Source organism: Notolepis coatsorum (assembly GCF_963971535.1).
Source record: "Notolepis coatsorum genome assembly, chromosome: 5".
Classification (NCBI taxonomy): Eukaryota; Metazoa; Chordata; class Actinopteri; order Aulopiformes; family Paralepididae; genus Notolepis; species Notolepis coatsorum.
Window position 1 is genome coordinate 148779672 of NC_140169.1, and position 21971 is coordinate 148801642.

The window sequence follows — 21971 nt, forward strand, 5'->3', positions numbered from 1 at the left end:
AAGGTTACTATACCTATTTCAATCCCTACCTATATTAATACCACAAAAACTATTTAGGGAATGGGATAGACCGATATCAAGATTCATTTGGGGGGGGGAAAGGCCAAGGATCAGATATGTGACTCTACAATTACCAAAGGAGAAAGGAGGGATGGCAGTACCCAGTTTAGAAAGCTATTACTATGCAGCACAGCTTAGAACAGTAGCATGCTGGTGCAATGTGAACTATGAGGCCAAATGGAAAGATATAGAAACCAAAAGAGAGGGATTCAAAGTGCAGGCACTGATAGGAGATAGGGAGCTGTTCAGAAGACAGGAACAACTACTAGATCCAATTACCAGATTCACTATAAACATATGGAACACAATAGTAAAGAAATACAAGCTAGAAAAAGAATCTAAGATACTGAGATGGATAGCACACGACAACAAATTCAGACCAGGGATAGAAGACCATGGGTTCAAGAGGTGGGAACGGGGGGTATAACAGCAATGTGCACAATGACAGAAGGAGGGGAGATGCAGACTCTACAAAAATTGAAAGAAAGATACGGACTAGAGAATAGGGACCACTTTAGATATTTACAGATTAGGGACTACTATAACAAGGAAATAAAGCAAGATAGAGACAAAGAACAGAATGGGGTAATTAAGATAATGGTAAAGTCATACGAAGGACGGAAGGGGAGGGTGATATCAGCACTATATCAGGCAATAATGGACAGTAAGGGAAATACAACATTGTATGTAAAAGAAAAGTGGGAAAGAGAGTTGGAAATAGAGATAACAGAGGAGGAATGGTATGACACATGTAAGACACAACAAACAACCACAGGATCAAGGATATGGAGGGAGTTTGGGTGGAAAAATATAATTAGATACTTTATAACACCAGAAATACAGGGCAATTACACACCAGCAAAGAAAACATGTTGGAGGGAGTGTGGACAGGAAGGGGCGAACCATACACACATATTCTGGGGATGTCAGAAGATAAGGCACTACTGGGAAGAGATAGGAGGGATAATAAATGAAATAATAGGATACGAAATACCCCAGGGAGGCCAAGTGTTGTATTTGGGGAATCTGTCACAAGAAGGAATCCAAGGGGAAGACAAATATTTGATTAAGATATTGATAGTGGCAGCCAAGAAAGCATTAACTAAACTGTGGTACAAGGTAGAAGGGCCGACAAAGGATCAATGGATAGAGTTGGTAGAGGGGATACAGGAAATGGAGAGAATCACACATCTGCTGAGGCTGCAAGAAGAAAAGTTTGAATGGAAATGGGGAAAATGGGAAGAATACAGGAGGGGAAGTAACAACATCACAGAGGTTTGAAAAGGATACAAGGAAATGAATAAAAATGTAAATAAATAATGCAAATGTAGAATGGACCGAAGGACCCATGCCACACTTTTAGGTAGAAGGGCCGACAAAGGATCAATGGATAGAGTTGGTAGAGGGGATACAGGAAATGGAGAGAATCACACATCTGCTGAGGCTGCAAGAAGAAAAGTTTGAATGGAAATGGGGAAAATGGGAAGAATACAGGAGGGGAAGTAACAACATCACAGAGGTTTGAAAAGGATACAAGGAAATGAATAAAAATGTAAATAAATAATGCAAATGTAGAATGGACCGAAGGACCCATGCCACACTTTTTCTTTACTCATTTTTTGTCTATTTGTTTTAGATTTATGTACTGTGTATTGTCTATGAATGTTGTCTATGTATGTTGTTGAAAAAATGAAAATAAAAACGTAAGTTAAAAAAAAAAAAAAGAGGGTAGTTATTGATCTCATATTACCACGCACAGAGTTACGAGGGTAGTTATTGATCTCATATTACCACACAGAGTTAAGAGGGTAGGACCACCCTCTAGTTGAGGCACAGCCCCCCTCAGGACCACCCTCTAGTTGAGGCACAGCCCCCCTCAGGACCACAGCCCCCCTCAGGACCACCCTCTAGTTGAGGCACAGCCCCCCTCAGGACCACCCTCTAGTTGAGGCACAGCCCCCCTCGACCACAGCCCCCCTCAGGACCACAGACCCCCTCAGGACCACCCTCTAGTTGAGGCACAGCCCCCCTCAGGACCACAGCCCCCCTCAGGACCACAGCCCCCCTCAGGACCACAGCCCTATCTTGTTTGAACATCCTGGGGAAAGGGTTAGGGTTATGGAAAGGGTTAGGGTTATGGGTTAAAGGGTTAGGGTTATGGTTATGGAAAGGGTTATGGGTTAAAGGGTTAGGGTCTGACCTGGGCCAGTGCGTGGCAGATGCGGCCCTTGGCGTGGAGAGAGTAGTGGGGAACGTTAGGCTCAGTCTTCATCACAGACTCATATTTGCTCACCGCCTCCTCGTACCTACAGGTAGGGGAGTTCAAATGGAATAATAATAATAAGAATATGTTTATTTGTATAGCACCTTTCATACAAGAATTGCAGCTCAAAGTGCTTCACAACAGCAAAAAAATAAATAAATAACTTTTTTTTTAGATATTTGTATTGGTATTTTCCATTTTTACACGAACGACAAAAAGACATTGAAATTAAAAGATTGACATTGAAATACAAAAAAAAGTCTAACCCTAACTAACCTTACTGTCATGCACTTGTCCTAATAAACTAACCTACACTGTAGCACGCAACACTTTGATGAACATTGTTACTCAGCTGAGTTTACCCTTCCAGATGACTTGTCGTACGGAACTTGTAAGTCGCTCTGGATAAAAGCGTTCAGCTAAATGACTAAATTACATTGTGTGTGTGTGTGTCTGTGTGTCCTCTTGAAGTTGACAGGCTACAAATGTGAAAGTATATAATCTGCATACATTTTTTATTTTGTATACATTATGTTTTCTATGCAAAATCCTTTTCTCCAAAGTAACTAGTAACTGATGGGTTCAGATAAATGTAGTGGAATAAAAACATAAAGTTCCTTAAAATGAAAACACTCACATAAAGTACAAGTAGCTCGAAAATGTACTTAAATAAAACTACTTGGTTACTTTACACACACACACACACACACACACACACACACACACACACACACACACACACACACACACACACACACACACACACACACACACACACACACACACACACACACACACACACACACACACACACACACACACACACACACACACACACACACACACACACACACACACACACACACACACACACACACACACACACACACACACACACACACCTCTGCTGTTGGATGAGCTCCTCTGCAGTCTGGATCTGTTTGTGGAGTTTCTTCACCCGTTTGTAGTGGCTGTAGCACAGCTTGTGGTCCGCGTCCAGCCTGAGACACTCCCTCACCTCGCTGCAGAGCACAGGAAGGGGAGGGGCTTCAGTCACTCTATATCAGTGATGGCTGTTTACTGCAGAGTGGAGGGACTGGGAGACCCATGTTACCGACCAGACACTCTATATCAGTGATGGCTGTTTACTGCAGAGTGGAGGGACTGGGAGACCCATGTTACTGACCAGACACTATATCAGTGATGGCTGTTTACTGCAGAGTGGAGGGACTGGGAGACCCATGTTACTGACCAGACACTCTATATCAGTGATGGCTGTTTACTGCAGAGTGGAGGGACTGGGAGACCCATGTTACTGACCAGACACTATATCAGTGATGGCTGTTTACTGCAGAGTGGAGGGACTGGGAGACCCATGTTACTGACCAGACACTCTATATCAGTGATGGCTGTTTACTGCAGAGCGGAGGGACTGGGAGACCCATGTTACTGACCAGACACTCTATATCAGTGATGGCTGTTTACTGCAGAGTGGAGGGACTAGGAAACCCATGTTACTGACCAGACACTATATATCAGTGCTATATAGATAGTTATTCATATGTATTATTATATTGTAAAAATGTATGCATTGAAATGTCTGTAAAGTCCCGACGTCATTGAAAATGAGGGTGACCTCAATTGTCTTTGAGAATAAATAAAAGGTTTTAATTTAATTGAGTTGTTCAAATGAAACCGTCTACCTGTTGTAGACATGGAAATACTTCTACATATCTAATTATACAACTGTATATAACCCATAATAACTCTGTATGATGCATGTACATTAATGCTGTATATAGATATATCTACATATCCCTTACCTACTCTTACTAGTTACGCTGCTGGCCAGTATGACTTACTACAACTCTGTACATACATCTGATTAGCACTATTACTCAGTAGTACTCATTTATATATTATATACCCAGTTTAATCACCTGTACATTGTATATTACTGTTGCACTTTACTGTTACATTTGCACTCTGGTTGGATGCCAGACCTCTTTTTGTTGTACTGTACTTGTGCTGCACGATGACAATACACTTGAATCGAAAATAAATGGTTACCCCACTCAGACCACTTTCATCCAGTTTGAATAGGTACCCCCCCAAGCGTGGTCTCCATGGTAACCGGAGTGGGTTCTTACTTGAGGGCCATCTGGTGGTCTCCCAGGCTGTAGTAGATGGTGGAGAGCTTGTAGAACTTACTTGAGGGCCATCTGGTGGTCTCCCAGGCTGTAGTAGATGGTGGAGAGCTTGTAGAACTTACTTGAGGGCCATCTGGTGGTCTCCCAGGCTGTAGTAGATGGTGGAGAGCTTGTAGAACTTACTTGAGGGCCATCTGGTGGTCTCCCAGGCTGTAGTAGATGGTGGAGAGCTTGTAGAACTTACTTGAGGGCCATCTGGTGGTCTCCCAGGCTGTAGTAGATGGTGGAGAGCTTGTAGAACTTACTTGAGGGCCATCTGGTGGTCTCCCAGGCTGTAGTAGATGGTGGAGAGCTTGTAGAACTTACTTGAGGGCCATCTCGTGGTCTCCCAGGCTGTAGTAGATGGTGGAGAGCTTGTAGAACTTACTTGAGGGCCATCTCGTGGTCTCCCAGGCTGTAGTAGATGGTGGAGAGCTTGTAGAACTTACTTGAGGGCCATCTGGTGGTCTCCCAGGCTGTAGTAGATGGTGGAGAGCTTGTAGAACTTACTTGAGGGCCATCTGGTGGTCTCCCAGGCTGTAGTAGATGGTGGAGAGCTTGTAGAACTTACTTGAGGGCCATCTCGTGGTCTCCCAGGCTGTAGTAGATGGTGGAGAGCTTGTAGAACTTACTTGAGGGCCATCTGGTGGTCTCCCAGGCTGTAGTAGATGGTGGAGAGCTTGTAGAACTTACTTGAGGGCCATCAGGTGGTCTCCCAGGCTGTAGTAGACGGTGGAGAACTTGTAGAACTTACTTGAGGGCCATCTGGTGGTCTCCCAGGCTGTAGTAGACGGTGGAGAACTTGTAGAACTTACTTGAGGGCCATCTGGTGGTCTCCCAGGCTGTAGTAGATGGTGGAGAGCTTGTAGAACTTACTTGAGGGCAATCTCATGGTCTCCCAGGCTGTAGTAGATAGTGGAGAGCTTGTAGAACTTACTTGAGGGCCATCTGGTGGTCTCCCAGGCTGTAGTAGATAGTGGAGAGCTTGTAGAACTTACTTGAGGGCCATCTGGTGGTCTCCCAGGCTGTAGTAGATGGTGGAGAGCTTGTAGAACTTACTTGAGGGCCATCTGGTGGTCTCCCAGGCTGTAGTAGATGGTGGAGAGCTTGTAGAACTTACTTGAGGGCCATCTCGTGGTCTCCCAGGCTGTAGTAGATGGTGGAGAGCTTGTAGAACTTACTTGAGGGCCATCTCGTGGTCTCCCAGGCTGTAGTAGATGGTGGAGAGCTTGTAGAAGGCCTGGGTGTTGTCACTCTTCAGCTTGGAGGTGGCCTTCAGGTCGCTGACGGCCTTGCCCGTCTCGCCCAGGTGGATGAAGCACTCCGCTCGCAGCTCGCGAGAGCTCACATCCCAAACACACGTCTGGTAGGGGTAATGGACACATATTTCATATTCTATATTTACAGCATATATTATAATATATATACACACATTTGTCTGAACATACGTGCATATCACCCCTCTATATACTTACTATACACCTGCTTATAACTAGGGATGCTCGATATTGGCTTTTTTACCGATACCGATATTGTCCAACTCTTAATTTCCGATACCAATATCAACCGATATCAACCGATACCGATATATGCAGGGTTTCCCCCCCCCCAAAAAACTGATTTCAGGTAATTAACATTACATATCTCTTGTCATGGAATTAACACAACATTATGCATACTTTTGACAATAAATAAAATCTGAATTTGTTCTTACTTGCTTGCCTGGGTAAATAAAGGTTATAGAAATGTAAAATCTTTATTTATTTTCTTATTTTTTTTTAAAAACCGATACCGATATTTTCCGATATCACATTTTAATGCCAATATCAGCCGATAATATCGGTAGGCCGATAATATCGGACATCCCTACTTATAACCCATAGCTCTGTATGATAGCATGTACAATAGTGCTGTATATACCGTATATATATATATATATATATATATATTCATTCTCACTTGTCTGTACATACCTGCACATAATCCTTTTACATACTATTATCTGTACATATCCTACTCTTACTACGCTGCTGGCCAGTATGACTTACTACCATAGTGTCTTTATACCTGTATCACCACCTTCTGTAGTGTGGTAGTGAAAGGGTTAACCTTCTGTAGTGTGGTAGTGAAAGGGTTAACCTTCTGTAGTGTGGTAGTGAAAGGGTTAACCTTCTGTATTGTCGCAGTGAAAGGGTTAACCTTCTGTAGTGTGGAAGTGAACGAGTTAACCTTCTGTAGTGTGGTAGTGAAAGGTTAACCCTTTGTAGTGTGGCAGTGAAATGGTTAACCCTTTGGTAGTGTGGCAGTGAAAGGGTTAACCTTCTGTAGTGTGGCAGTTATAGGGTTAACCCTTTGGTAGTGTGGCAGTGAAAGGGTTAACCTTCTGTAGTGTGGTAGTGAAAGGGTTAACCATCTGTAGTATGGCAGTGAAAGGGTTAATGTTACGAAGGATCAGATTAAACCGAATATATATATTTATTTATGGATATATATTGAATAGTATTTGTATGTCGTTTGATATCCCTTGTATATTCCTTGTACATATGCACGGAATATCCCTTTAGCCTACTATAGCCCATAATAGTTCATTCTCTTATTGGACAAAGGACCAGGCGCCAGGGGACCAGCCCCTGGCGTCAAGTTCAAAGGTACCGACGAGACATGTCCGTACTAGCCCCGGCTCCGCTCAGGGATACGGCTACCGAAATGAGAGTGGCACTATTTGTTCACCGTGCATATAAATATGGCGCAAGTAAATGTAGAAGTCCCTTACCCTTCTTCCCAACTTAGTAACAGAACGTGAAGCCTCACCCACGATACGACGTGCGGTGAAGTATGGCCTGTTTGGCCTTAGAATAGCATTGAGACCTCGTGCGAATTAATAACTGAATTGTCAGAGTTTGGCACTGTACCGTCGAGTGCGACGTATTTCTATCAAGTAATAATAGTCTATCGTGTATGGTGCATCGTGCGGTTAGAGTTCTAAAGTGACCAGCATCTCCAACGCTTCCTCGTGTTATCTAGAGTCTTATCCAGGTTGGGCCGACCACATGGCGCTTTCATCCGAGGAGATCTAGGCGAGGACCGAGGGACATGTACACTGGATTACCTACCCGACGACTGCTGAGCCCTATGCGGCTGGAATATATATTTGCTTTGGTACTGTGATTTGTGGAGCGGATAATCGCCGACGCCTGTGAGTGTTGGATTTACCCCCGAGAGGAGTCAAGTTGAGTCGGCGCTCAGAGAGACTGAGGTCGCCTAGCTTCTTCTTCATTGTGGAGCTACAGCCTACAAGAGAACCAAGGTGTATTCATCTGCGGATCAAGAGTCTATTGCACTGTCTTCTGTACTTGAAGTCTCCATAGATATCGTTGACCAGACGGTCTACTACCGACGGCTCTCCTACCCCCCCTACCGGCTTACAACCGGGAGGACCCCCTCCAGAATATCCCGCTATATCATTAAGTGTACCATAGATATAATCCCCTAAGAGCCAGGTTGTATACTTGCTTCCTGCGTAACCAGAGATTGGACATTCAGTGTTGATTTGCCTACGAGTACTCATTTGCCTTACAAGTGCATTCAAATGATAAATGTAAGATAAATATTCTATGTACCTTTTGCTCCATTAAATATTTGATTATTACCTTTGACTGGAACCGATTTCATTGTGGAAAGTGTTCATCATATTTAGATATCGTGTACTGTATGGCCAGTAGTTAAAGTACATAAAGCGGTAGTGGTTTAATGATACCATACTTATCAATACAGTCAGGGAATTGTACCCCTCAGTTACAGTTAACATTCTGTAGTGCGGCAGTGAAATGGTTAACCTTCTGTAGTGTGGCAGTGAAAGGGTTAACCGTCTGTAGTATGGCAGTGAAAGGGTTAACCTTCTGTAGTGTGGTAGTGAAAGGTTAACGGTCTGTAGTGTGGTAGTGAAAGGGTTAACCTTCTGTAGTGTGGTAGTGAAAGGTTAACATTCTGTAGTGTGGTAGTGAAAGGGTTAACCTTCTGTAGTGTGGTAGTGAAAGGGTTAACCTTCTGTAGTGTGGCAGTGAAAGGGTTAACCGTCTGTTGTGTGGTAGTGAAATGGTTAACCTTCTGTAGTGTGGTAGTGAAAGGTTAACATTCTGTAGTGTGGTAGTGAAAGGGTTAACCTTCTGTAGTGTGGCAGTGAAAGGGTTAACCGTCTGTCGTGTGGCAGTGAAAGGGTTAACCGTCTGTTGTGTGGTAGTGAAATGGTTAACCTTCTGTAGTGTGGTAGTGAAAGGTTAACATTCTGTAGTGTGGTAGTGAAAGGGTTAACCTTCTGTAGTGTGGCAGTGAAAGGGTTAACCGTCTGTCGTGTGACAGTGAAAGGGTTAACCGTCTGTTGTGTGGTAGTGAAATGGTTAACATTCTGTAGTGTGGTAGTGAAAGGTTAACATTCTGTAGTGTGGTAGTGAAAGGGTTAACCTTCTGTAGTGTGGCAGTGAAAGGGTTAACCATTTGTCGTGTGGTAGTGAAAGGGTTAACCTTCTGTAGTGTGGCAGTGAAAGGGTTAACCGTCTGTCGTGTGGCAGTGAAAGGGTTAACCTTCTGTAGTGTGGCAATGAAAGGGTTAACCGTCTGTCGTGTGGTAGTTAAAGGGTTAACCGTCTGTCGTGTGGCAGTGAAAGGGTTAACCTTCTGTAGTGTGGCAGTGAAAGGGTTAACTGTCTGTCGTGTGGTAGTGAAAGGGTTAACCGGCTGTCGTCTGGCAGTGAAAGGGTTAACCTTCTGTAGTGTGGCAGTGAAAGGGTTAACCGTCTGTCGTGTGGCAGTGAAAGGGTTAACCGTCTTAGTGTGGCAGTGAAAGGGTTAACCATCTGTCGTGTGGCAGTGAAAGGGTTAACGGTCTGTCGTGTGGCAGTGAAAGGGTTAACTGTCTGTAGTGTGGCAGTGAAAGGGTTAAGTCTGACCTCAATGACGGCGTCCAGCTGTGCGGCCGCCGCCCCGTAGTCCTGGTTGTGGAACAGGGAGCGTGCCTGGGCCGCGCGCCGCTGGACCTCGTCCGCGCGCACCAGCTGAGCCTGGGCCTCCTGCTCCTCCTGGGTGCCGGGCCTGGACCCGAGCTGGAAGAAACACACGGGCGAGGGGGGAGAGATCAGGGCGAGGGGGGAGAGATCAGGGTGAGGGGAGAGAGATCAGGGCGAGGGGGGAGAGATCAGGGCGAGGGGGGAGAGATCAGGGCGAGGGGGAGAGATCAGGGTGAGGGGGGAGAGATCAGGGCGAGGGGGGAGAGGTCAGGGCGAGGGGGGAGAGATCAGGGTGAGGGGGGAGAGGTCAGGGCGAGGGGGGAGAGGTCAGGGTGAGGGGGGAGAGATCAGGGCGAGGGGGGAGAGGTCAGGGCGAGGGGGAGAGATCAGGGCGAGGGGGAGAGATCAGGGCGAGGGGGAGAGATCAGGGTGAGGGGGGAGAGATCAGGGTGAGGGGGGAGAGGTCAGGGCGAGGGGGGAGAGATCAGGGTGAGGGGGGAGAGGTCAGGGTGAGGGGGGAGAGGTCAGGGCGAGGGGGGAGAGATCAGGGCGAGGGGGGAGAGATCAGGGCGAGGGGGGAGAGGTCAGGGCGAGGGGGAGAGATCAGGGCGAGGGGGAGAGATCAGGGCGAGGGGGAGAGATCAGGGCGAGGGGGAGAGATCAGGGCGAGGGGGGAGAGGTCAGGGCGAGGGGGAGAGATCAGGGCGAGGGGGCGAGATCAGGGCGAGGGGGAGAGATCAGGGCGAGGGGGAGATCAGGGCGAGGGGGAGAGATCAGGGTGAGGGGGGAGAGATCAGGGTGAGGGGGGAGAGGTCAGGGTGAGGGGGGAGAGGTCAGGGTGAGGGGGGAGAGGTCAGGGTGAGGGGGGAGAGGTCAGGGCGAGGGGGGAGAGGTCAGGGCGAGGGGGGAGAGATCAGGGCGAGGGGGGAGAGGTCAGGGCGAGGGGGGAGAGGTCAGGGCGAGGGGGGAGAGGTCAGGGTGAGGGGGGAGAGGTGTTCTGTGCTGAGAGCGTGTGTTCTGTGCTGAGAGCGTGTGCTCTGTGCTGAGAGCGTGTGCTCTGTGCCCTCGGAGAGCAGGAAGCAGGACAGTTCATTTCAAATTAGAACACGTTCCACACCTTGGGAGCGGTCAGCCATGTTCTCCCGGCCCGGGTCTGCTGTGGTTTCACATCATTAAAAAAAAAGAAAGCAAGACACCAATCGCTGAGCCATGTCGCCATGGAGGTTACATCCCCGTCTCTGCCTTCTCATTGGACGGCCCGCTGGGGGCAAACGTGTCAGGGGGCGGGGCCACTCAGCGCCACACACACTTTAACCCTTTCACTGCCACACTACAGCCTGTTAACCCTTTCACTACAGAAGGTTAACCTTCCACTACCACACTACAGAAGGTTAACCCTTTCACTGCCACACTACAGAAGGTTAACCCTTTCACTACCACACTACAGAAGGTTAACCTTTCACTACCACACTACAGATGGTTAACCCTTTCACTACCACACTACAGAAGGTTAACCTTTCACTACCACACTACAGAAGGTTAACCCTTTACTACCACACTACAGAAGGTTAACCCTTTCACTGCCACACTACAGAAGGTTAACCCTTTACTACCACACTACAGAAGGTTAACCCTTTCACTACCACACTACAGAAGGTTAACCTTTCACTACCACACTACAGATGGTTAACCCTTTCACTACCACACTACAGAAGGTTAACCTTTCACTACCACACTACAGAAGGTTAACCCTTTACTACCACACTACAGAAGGTTAACCCTTTACTACCACACTACAGAAGGTTAACCCTTTCACTACCACACTACAGAAGGTTAACCTTTCACTACCACACTACAGAAGGTTAACCTTCCACTACCACACTACAGAAGGTTAACCCTTTCACTACCACACTACAGAAGGTTAACCTTCCACTACCACACTACAGAAGGTTAACCTTTCACTACCACACTACAGAAGGTTAACCCTGTCACTACCACACTACAGAAGGTTAACCCTGTCACTACCACACTACAGAAGGTTAACCTTTCACTACCACACCACACTACAGAAGGTTAACCTTTCACTACCACACTACAGAAGGTTAACCCTTCCACTACCAAACTACAGAAGGTTAACCCTTTCACTACCACACTACAGAAGGTTAACCTTTCACTATCACACTACAGAAGGTTAACCCTTTACTATCACACTACAGAAGGTTAACCCTTTACTATCACACTACAGAAGGTTGAAAAACACGTTTGTTTTATAATGCTCACTCTCAGCAGGAGGATACTGCACGTGTTGTTGATAAATTACGTCATATGGGATCGGAGCGCAGAATTTAAGCGTACTCGCCGATACCGATACCAGCATTTTAGGCTGTATCTGAGGCATTTCCGATACTGGTATCGGTATCGGAACAACTCTAGTCTCATGGCTGGCCGTGGCATGTGGATAATGTCAAAACAATGACGGTAATGAAGGGTCTCGTGGTGATCTGCGAGCCTTAACGAGCGCCTTAATGAGCGTCTTAATGAGTGCCTGGAAATGATCCCCGGGGGTCAAGATGACGGTGGGCAATCAATTCAATTATCATCACTGAATACGATCTAATGACTGGGACTTTGAGTGCCAGCTGATGGCATCTTTCAATGAAGTAGGCGTTTGATAAATTAATAACATGTCGTTGTCTGGGATGAGCAGCCCAATTGAAATCAAAACGTCAGTATTTGACAAAAACATCAAAGTATGTACAATAAAATCTATTTCTCTTGTGTTTGTAGACTAATTGTATCAAGTGATATTGCTCCACTGGACTGATTCCTACAGACCAACACTGACACCTGCTGGTGAACTTTAGTTCCTACAGAACTCACCTCAGTCCATATCCTCCACCCACCCCGCGGCAGAGAGTGCTGCCACAAATGAACCCTTCATATGGTGTCGATAACGAGTGTGCCAATTATGGCACATAGATGGTTTCTATTATATGTACTGTAGGCCTATTTATCCATAATCTTAGCCAGGAAGGTCCCACTGAGATACAAGGTCTCTTCTTCCAGAGAGTCCTGGTCATGGCAGCAAAAGAGAAGAAAACTAAGTTTCACATTAAATCTAATGTCTATAATAGGAGAGAACGGTATTTAAAAAGAGAAAAAAAGCTTTTATCCAGAGCGCTTTACAACTTGTGCCTCACATTCACACATCTTTATTTTTATTCTCCACTGTACTATAATTCTGTGACCTGTACCTGTATGTCCTCTACTACCTGTACCCCCCCCCCCCCATGCTGCTATGATGACTGAATTTCCCCAAGGGGATCAATAAAGGAATATCTTATCTTGGAATATCTTATCTTATTCACACACCGACAGTGGAGGCGACCATGCAACCTGCTCATAGGGAGCAGTTAGGGGGTTAAGTGTCTTGCTCAAGGACACTTTGACTAGCTGCAGGGAGGAGCCGGAATCGAACGGGGAACCTTCCGATTACCAGACGACTGCTCTACCTCCTGAGCCGCAGTAAACGCAGTGGTGAAGCTGGTATCCCTTCAGGAGAGAGAACGCCACACTGCAAACAATTATAAATAAAAACTACTTAAGCAAAATATGTGCTTGAAACAAGTTAAATAATCTACCAAATTTGGCTTGACAGGTAAGTCAAATAAGTCAAAATATCTGGGGTTCTCTCTCCCGATTGGATGAAGTAGGAACGGGATACGAGAAAATCTATTTTGTGTTTACTGCAGAGTGGAGGGACTGGGAGACCCATGTTACTGACCAGACACTCTATATCAGTGATGTCTGTTTACTGCAGAGTGGAGGGACTGAGAGACCCATGTTACTGACCAGACACTCTATATCAGTGATGGCTGTTTACTGCAGAGTGGAGGGACTGGGAGACCCATGTTACTGACCAGACACTCTATATCAGTGATGTCTGTTTACTGCAGAGTGGAGGGACTGGGAGACTCATGTTACTGACCAGACACTGTATCAGTGATGGCTGTTTACTGCAGAGCGGAGGGACTGGGAGACCCATGTTACTGACCAGACACTCTATATCAGTGATGGCTGTTTACTGCAGAGTGGAGGGACTGGGAGACCCATGTTACTGACCAGACACTCTATATCAGTGATGACTGTTTACTGCAGAGAGGAGGGACTGGGAGACCCATGTTACTGACCAGACACTCTATATCAGTGATGGCTGTTTACTGCAGAGTGGAGGGACTGGGAGACCCATGTTACTGACCAGACACTCTGTATCAGTGATGACTGTTTACTGCAGAGCGGAGGGACTGGGAGACCCATGTTACTGACCAGACACTATATCAGTGATGTCTGTTTACTGCAGCGTGGAGGGACTGAGAGACCCATGTTACTGACCAGACACTCTATATCAGTGATGGCCGTTTACTGCAGAGTGGAGGGACTGGGAGACCCATGTTACTGACCAGACACTCTATATCAGTGATGGCTGTTTACTGCAGAGTGGAGGGACTGGGAGACCCATGTTACTGACCAGACACTATATCAGTGATGTCTGTTTACTGCAGAGCGGAGGGACTGGGATACCCATGTTACTGACCAGACACTATATATCAGTAATGACTGTTTACTGCAGAGTGGAGGGACTGGGAGACCCATGTTACTGACCAGACACTCCGTATCAGTGATGGCTGTTTACTGCAGAGTGGAGGGACTGGGAGACCCATGTTACTGACCAGACACTCTATATCAGTGATGACTGTTTACTGCAGAGCGGAGGGACTGGGAGACCCATGTTACTGACCAGACACTATATCAGTGATGGCTGTTTACTGCAGAGTGGAGGGACTGGGAGACCCATGTTACTGACCAGACACTCTGTATCAGTGATGACTGTTTACTGCAGAGTGGAGGGACTGGGAGACCCATGTTACTGACCAGACACTCTACATCAGTGATGGCTGTTTACTGCACAGTGGAGGGACTAGGAGACCCATGTTACTAACCAGACACTCTACATCAGTGATGACTGTTTACTGCAGAGTGGAGGGACTGGGAGACCCATGTTACTGACCAGACACTCTATATCAGTGATGGCTGTTTACTGCAGAGTGGAGGGACTGGGAGACCCATGTTACTGACCAGACACTCTATATCAGTGATGACTGTTTACTGCAGAGTGGAGGGACTGGGAGACCCATGTTACTGACCAGACACTATATCAGTGATGACTGTTTACTGCAGAGTGGAGGGACTGAGAGACCCATGTTACTGACCAGACACTCTGTATCAGTGATGGCTGTTTACTGCAGAGTGGAGGGACTGGGAGACCCATGTTACTGACCAGACACTCTGTATCAGTGATGACTGTTTACTGCAGAGTGGAGGGGCTGGGAGACCCATGTTACTGACCAGACACTCTATATCAGTGATGACTGTTTACTGCAGAGCGGAGGGACTGGGAGACCCATGTTACTGACCAGACACTATATCAGTGATGGCTGTTTACTGCAGAGTGGAGGGACTGGGAGACCCATGTTACTGACCAGACACTCTGTATCAGTGATGACTGTTTACTGCAGAGTGGAGGGACTGGGAGACCCATGTTACTGACCAGACACTATATCAGTGATGACTGTTTACTGCAGAGTGGAGGGACTGAGAGACCCATGTTACTGACCAGACACTCTGTATCAGTGATGGCTGTTTACTGCAGAGTGGAGGGACTGGGAGACCCATGTTACTGACCGGACACTCTATATCAGTGATGGCTGTTTACTGCAGAGTGGAGGGACTGGGAGACCCATGTTACTGACCAGACACTCTATATCAGTGATGACTGTTTACTGCAGAGTGGAGGGACTGGGAGACCCATGTTACTGACCGGACACTCTATATCAGTGATGGCTGTTTACTGCAGAGTGGAGGGATTGAGAGACCCATGTTACTGACCAGACACTCTATATCAGTGATGACTGTTTACTGCAGAGTGGAGGGACTGAGAGACCCATGTTACTGACCAGACACTCTATATCAGTGATGGCTGTTTACTGCAGAGTGGAGAGACTGGGAGACCCATGACACCACTGTAACTGTACTCACCACTTTCTTAAAGTCACTCTCTGCTTCGTCCAGTCTGCCCTGCTTCAGCAGCAGGTTGCCTCTCTGGAGCCGTGCCTGTTGGGAGGAGGTTTTAGTTAGACTAGGGATGCACCGAATGGGAAATTCTTGGCCGAAACCGATACCGAAAATAGAAAACAGTTGGCCGAAAACCGAATGCCGAAAGGCCGAAAATTATTCATAGAATAGAATTTTTTTTTACCAATGTTGTGGAACATTATGATTATGAAAAAATATATGATTATGGCAAAACTTAACTTAAATAATAAATAATCACTATTATGGGTCCATAAAACATTTATTCAGCACTTCTGAATGCATACAGCACATTAATTCCATCTTTTCTCTGGCTGCCGCGGCGGACATCTGTGCTCTACTGAGCGCACCTTTCTAGTCCCCAGTTGAATGTGCTCTCTTGACTCGGCACAGTTGTAGCGGTGTCCACTTATAGTGCCTATAACCTTTACCGTTGGGCGCCAGACAGGTATAACCCCTGCCAATGAAGATAAAAATACCTTTTTGATTTGGTTAATTAGGCCTATAGCTCCGGCATAAGACTGTACCACATAAGACAAATAATAATAATAATTTTCATTAGACAAATAATATAATAATTTATTAGACAAATAATATAATAATTTGATTTATAGGTCTGGACTAATGGCCAAGATAATTACTAGGTGAGTTTGATAACAAAGAAACACTCAGGAGTCATGCCCAATTCAGTCAAAATGTCCATGTATTGGATATTAGTCAAAATCATAAGAAAAACTCTTAGAACACAAAACAATTCATTTACAGGCCAGTTCGTTCACGCAGTTCAGTGCATTGGGTGAACAGGTATAGGCATTTGCCAATAGTTCCAAATGTCAAAGAGTTCGTGATGACCGCCACGCAACTGTGTGAATGAACGAAAAAATAGAAAGTCTCTAACGAAAATAGGTGTGTGTGTGTGTGTGTGTGTGTGTGTGTGTGTGTGTGTGTGTGTGTGTGTGTGTGTGTGGGGGGGGGTGTGTGATGCGAGAGTAGGGGGAAAAGAGGGGCGTTGGACTTGGGCTGGAGGGGGTAGAGAGAGAGATGTTTGGCTGGGGCTGGAGGGGTAGAGAGAGAGGTTTGGCTTGGGCTGAAGGGGTAGAGAGAGAGAGATAGAGGCGCGTTTGGCCTCGGCTATGTGTCGCCGTCGTTAGGAAGCTTGGAGAGGGGAATGTTTGAGTCGGAGACGCTTGCGTCACAGCCTCGGAACAGGAGCGCAACCAACAGTGCAGCGTGTACTTTACCGCACCGAAGTCCGCGTTGGGTGAAGATGACCAGGTCGTGGACGTCCGGAGTCTCCGGACTATCCCCGTTTCTCATCCATCCCGTGTTAGGTAATGTTTACTGGCCGTTTTCAACTTCTCTAACTCCGGTTCACGTTCTTCTGCTCCTCACATCGGCTGCACGTCTTCTTTCAGGTAAACAACATTCAAACTCGCCGCTCTCACTTCCACGTCATGACTTCGCACGTCTCCTGTCTCACGTCTCACCAGGCCAACCCCCCACCGTCTGACGTCTCACCTCTTATCCGCTATCAGATCCCAGATGAGCGCATCCGTAATTGACAGACATAAAGGGACAGGCGCACTTTTACCTGGCAGGTTAAAGCCGCTCTGTCACACTCTCCCCCCATTGTGAAAGACCACCTTTGGTGGTGAACACCAGTCACTCGAAACCCGGGAACTCGTCCTCTGAGCTATCTTCATTTAATATCTCCAGGACCTCCTTCCTTTCCTGTTCGTCCAAATCCTCCGCTGTAGGGTAGAAAGGTTTGAGGTTACAGACATGTACTGTTCTCACATCTCCACCAGTGTCCTCTCGTACAACTTGGTAGTTGACAGGACCAGTTTGTTTTATGACACGATAGGGTCCTTTCCACTTGCTGGCCAGTTTGGCAGTAAAGTTCTTGGCTGCACTGGACTGTGGAAAGTTCCTTACCCACACCCTTTCTTGGAACCTGAAACTGACATCCCTCCTGTTCTTGTTATAGTTCCGTAGCTGTCTCACACGAGCCTTCTTACTACTTTTCTCGGCTTTGGCGTGGAGAGTCTTCAGCTGATGAACCACATCATATGCCTGAGCATCAGGAGGAAGAGACTTGCCTCTCAGGACTTTGTCCATTGGACTGTTCAGTTTCCTTCCAAGCTGTAACTCTGCAGGGGTAACTCCTGTGGTTTCTTGAACTGCCGAATTCAAGGCAAATCTGAACTCTGGTAAGTACTGATCCCACTTCCGGTGGTTGTCTTCCACGTAGGAGGAGATCATACACTTCAGAGTGCGATTCACCCGTTCTGTCATGTTCGTCTGTGGGTGATAGGCTGTCGTAAGTTTGGGTGTCACTGTCCATTTCTCGCAGAGCTCTTTGAATAAAGACGACACAAACTGTGATCCTCTGTCTGACAATATAAAATCTGGCACACCCCATCTCGTAAAGATTTCTTTCTTCAGTATGCGGGCGATTGTCTGCGAGTTTGCTTGTCGCATGGGGAAGAATTCCACCTATTTTGTGAAATAGTCCACTAGGACAAGAAGATACTCATTTCGTTCTGGACTGCGTGGAAGGGGTCCCATTATATCTACTCCTAGCAACTCATTTGGTCCCTTTACTGAATGTTGCTGAATCATTCCTGCAGGCTTCCTGTTGTCGGACTTCAGGCTCTGACACTTTATACAGCATTTGACATGTGCCTTGACATCGGTCCACATTCCTGGCCAGAATGCCACTTCCTGAAGCCTCTTGTAGGTTTTGAAGATACCCCCATGTCCACAGAGCGGGTTCTCATGATAAGCCTGGAGGACTTGCGGAATCAGGGTTGCTGGGACATAGACCCGATAATGACACTGTCCATCTTGTCCTTGTGTTTTTCGGTACACCTTATCCTCCAGGACTGAGTAGTCATTTTCCACAGAACTTCCTTCCTCTGCCAGAGCCTTAAAGATGGTCTCAATTTTGGCATCCTTGTGTTGTTCCTCCCATATCTGTGCAAGGGATATCGGAAGTGTTCCAGAATCCTTCTTGCCGGAATACAGGTTGCATCCAGCACCTGTTGGAATCCTGGAAAGTGCATCTGGAGCACTATTCAGTTTTCCTTTTCGATATTCAATGATGAAGTCGAATCGCTGAAGTCGCAGAGCCCACCTGATCAGACGACTTGTAGTCTTCGTGGATCTCAGGACCCACTGTAAGGCAGAGTGATCAGTGATGACAGTGAAGAGTCGTGGTTCCAGATAGTGCTGCCATTTCTCCAGAGCCCAAATGATTGCAAGACACTCTTTCTCTGTTGCAGAATAGTTGCTTTCTGCTCGGTTTAATGTCCGACTTGCGTACGCCAGCACTTCTTCAGTACCACCTTCCTTCTTCTGTGTCAGTATGGCTCCAAGACCAGTATCACTTGCGTCAGTGTACACAAGAAAAGGATGATCTGGGTTGGGGTGACCCAAGATAGGAGGAGATGACAAACATTCCCTCAGTTTGTTGAATGCATTCTGGCACTCAGGACTCCATATGAATGGTCGCCCTTTCTTTTTTAGATCATTTATCGGCCCAGCAATCTTGGAGAATCCTGGAACGAATCTGTGGTACCATCCGGCAAACCCCAGGAACCGCTGAACCTCTTTGATATTCTTCGGAACTGGATAGGTTCGGATGGCCTCAACCTTGTCAGGGTCTGCACAAACTCCCTTGGCACTGACGATGTGTCCAAGAAACTTTATTTCCTGGAGGCAGAACTTGGACTTCTTCAGGTTGATGGTCAGATTTGCTTTTGCAAGCCTCTCTATGACTTGCTGTAGATGCTGGAAATGTTCGGTCACAGACGTAGAATAAACAATGATATCATCGAGGTAGACGAGACAGATATGACCACGGAGATCTCTCAAGACAGTCTCCATTAGTCTTTGGAATGTCGCAGGAGCATTTTTCAGTCCAAAAGGCATTACGTTGAAGTGGTACAACCCACGAGATGTGATGAATGCAGTTTTTGACTTGCTCTCTGGATCCATGGGCACTTGCCAATAGCCACTGTTGAGATCAATCGTAGAGAAGATCACTGATCCAGATAGTGATTCCAGGATCTCGTTGATGTTGGGTAGCGGATACGCATCAGTTTCGGTCACCGCATTGACCCGTCTGAAGTCCACACAAAAACGGTGACCTCCATCCTTCTTTGGAGGCAGCACCACTGGGGAGGCCCATCCTGAGTATGATGGTTCGATGATCCCCGCACTTAGCATATCTTTCAGTTGTTCCTCCACAATGGCTTGCTTTCCCGGAGCCATCCTGTATGGCCTTTGTTTGATCGGCACATTGGTGGTGGGGTATATCTTGTGAAGTAGCACATCAGTTCTCCCCGCCTCATTTGTGCACACTTTGGGGTACGACTCAAGAATTCCTCTTAACTGCTCCTTTTCATCATCTTGCAGTTGCGCTTGTGTGACAGCATTGTGGATATACTCCTTCGCATCCAGGCGTACAGGTTCCAGCGTCAACACAGGAGGAGGAAGAGCACTTATCAGGCATAATTTCCTGGGATAGTGTCGTTTCTCCTTCCTAGGACCATTTGCACTACCTGGTTGAAATGGAAATACTTCGGCAGGGTTAGATTTGAAACTATACTCCCCGTCTGCCACGTTGATTTGTAGCCCACTGAGAGAAATGAAGTCCAACCCCAGGACAACTCCAAAAGCCAGGCCTCTCTGATCCAGCACGACTACTGGTAAGGTGAAGAGTTTCCCGTGAAGGTCGATTTCCAGCTTCCCCCAACCAAGTGGAACTTGTGCCTGTCCATTAGCAAGATACAAAGGTCCATCTTCCCAGGGAGTAAGCTCTTCTTTGGTTCTGTTGAGTTCCGCCCATAGATACTCATGGAGAAGGGTGTAACTTGCACCTGTATCCAAGACAGCCTTCCCCCGCCAGGCTCCCAGAGTGATGGGTACCACCAATAGGGTAGGTGGGCCACAAGGAGAACTTTGTTTTGAAGTACTCGGAGAGAGGTTCTCCGCAGTAGATTGTGCTGACTTGTCACGTCGTTTTGAGGTGACAGCTGTGGACACCAAGCTGTTACTTGGGTGTTGACCTTTCGGCGCAGAATAGGTTTTCTGTTGTCGATTGAAAGATTTGGAGTGGTCAGGAGGTGTATATTGGGGACAAGATCCAGGAGGATGTTGTCCCTTACATCTCCAACACATCACAGGCGGTCCATCCTGGACTCGATTTGGAACGCTGGGCGTCCTATTTTGAGTTTGAGGAGCTCTTAAGTTGGTCCTCTTGTCATACTCAAGTTGGAGCTCGTGATCCCTTTCAAGTTGGATTCCCAGACGCACCAACTCCTCTGTGGTCTGAACTCGCCCCCGGAGTTGACTTGCAAGATACGGTTTGATGTTTTTCAAAATCATTTTTACTATGGGCTCTTCAGTGAGAGAGGGTTTCCACTTTTTACAAAGAGCCCTATAAGAGAAAGCGAAGTCTCTTATAGTTTCCTTCTCTCCTTGGATTTTTGTTCTGATTCGGTCTGCTAACTCGTCTTCATAATCATCAGTTAGATAAGCAGACATAAAAGCAGTTTCAAATTGGCTCCATGTAGTTACAGAGGATCTGGCAATCTCCCACCAGTCACGAGCTGTACCATGAAGCACGGTTCTGAACGTTGCCAGGAGGTCCCAGTCGGATAAGGGCTGTAGCGCCAGAAAATCATGGCATTTGGTCAGATAATTCAGTGGATCAGGGTCATCATCCAGCTTTCCATAGGTTGGAAAAGTCAGCTTGATACTCTTGGTGATGACTGATCTTGTAGATAATGTGGTTGGAGCAGTGGTTGGTACAGTTCTTGAGCTGGCCGTTGCCAGCGGAGAACCTGTACTGAATGTTGAAGGTTGTGTGAAAATAGAGCCTATAGGCAAAGTTGCGGGATGAAACAGTGAGGTGGGAGGAATGTTAGTGAGTTTTAGATCGAGAGCATCCAGTTTCTTTTCCATAGAGAGAACTTTATTCTCGTGGTTATCCGATTGCTCCTTCATCTTTACTTTCATCTCCTCCAGTTGGCTGTTTACCCGAGTCACCTGTGTAATACAGTATTCCACTCCTTTGGATATCATATCCACTCCTTCCTGGGTGACTTGTTTCACCTCTTTGATTTCCTTCTGAACTTCTACTTGGGACTGTACCACCATGAAATTAATCTGCTGGGTAAGAGTTTGTTCAGATGCTTGATTCTCATCAGCCATTATGATTTTGGTGGTTTTGGCCAGATTATCCATTTCTTTTAACACATTATCTTGGAGGGTGACGATGCATGTCTTGAGATGAGTGTA

The 21971-nt window shown here is 46.7% G+C and overlaps 1 protein-coding gene across 1 annotated transcript in view; it reads right to left on the reverse strand.

Moving 5' to 3' along the window:
* dnajc3a (DnaJ (Hsp40) homolog, subfamily C, member 3a) overlaps positions 1 to 21971 on the reverse strand; it is a 68367-nt gene that overhangs the window by 18068 nt on the left and 28328 nt on the right. Inside the window, exons 4-8 of the mRNA XM_084315047.1 lie at positions 15612 to 15686; positions 9459 to 9611; positions 5694 to 5875; positions 3226 to 3345; positions 2261 to 2366 (exon numbers count right to left, since the gene is read on the reverse strand). Of these exons, the coding sequence (XP_084171173.1) occupies positions 2261 to 2366; positions 3226 to 3345; positions 5694 to 5875; positions 9459 to 9611; positions 15612 to 15686 (636 nt within the window). The remainder of the gene's footprint in view (positions 1 to 2260; positions 2367 to 3225; positions 3346 to 5693; positions 5876 to 9458; positions 9612 to 15611; positions 15687 to 21971) is intronic.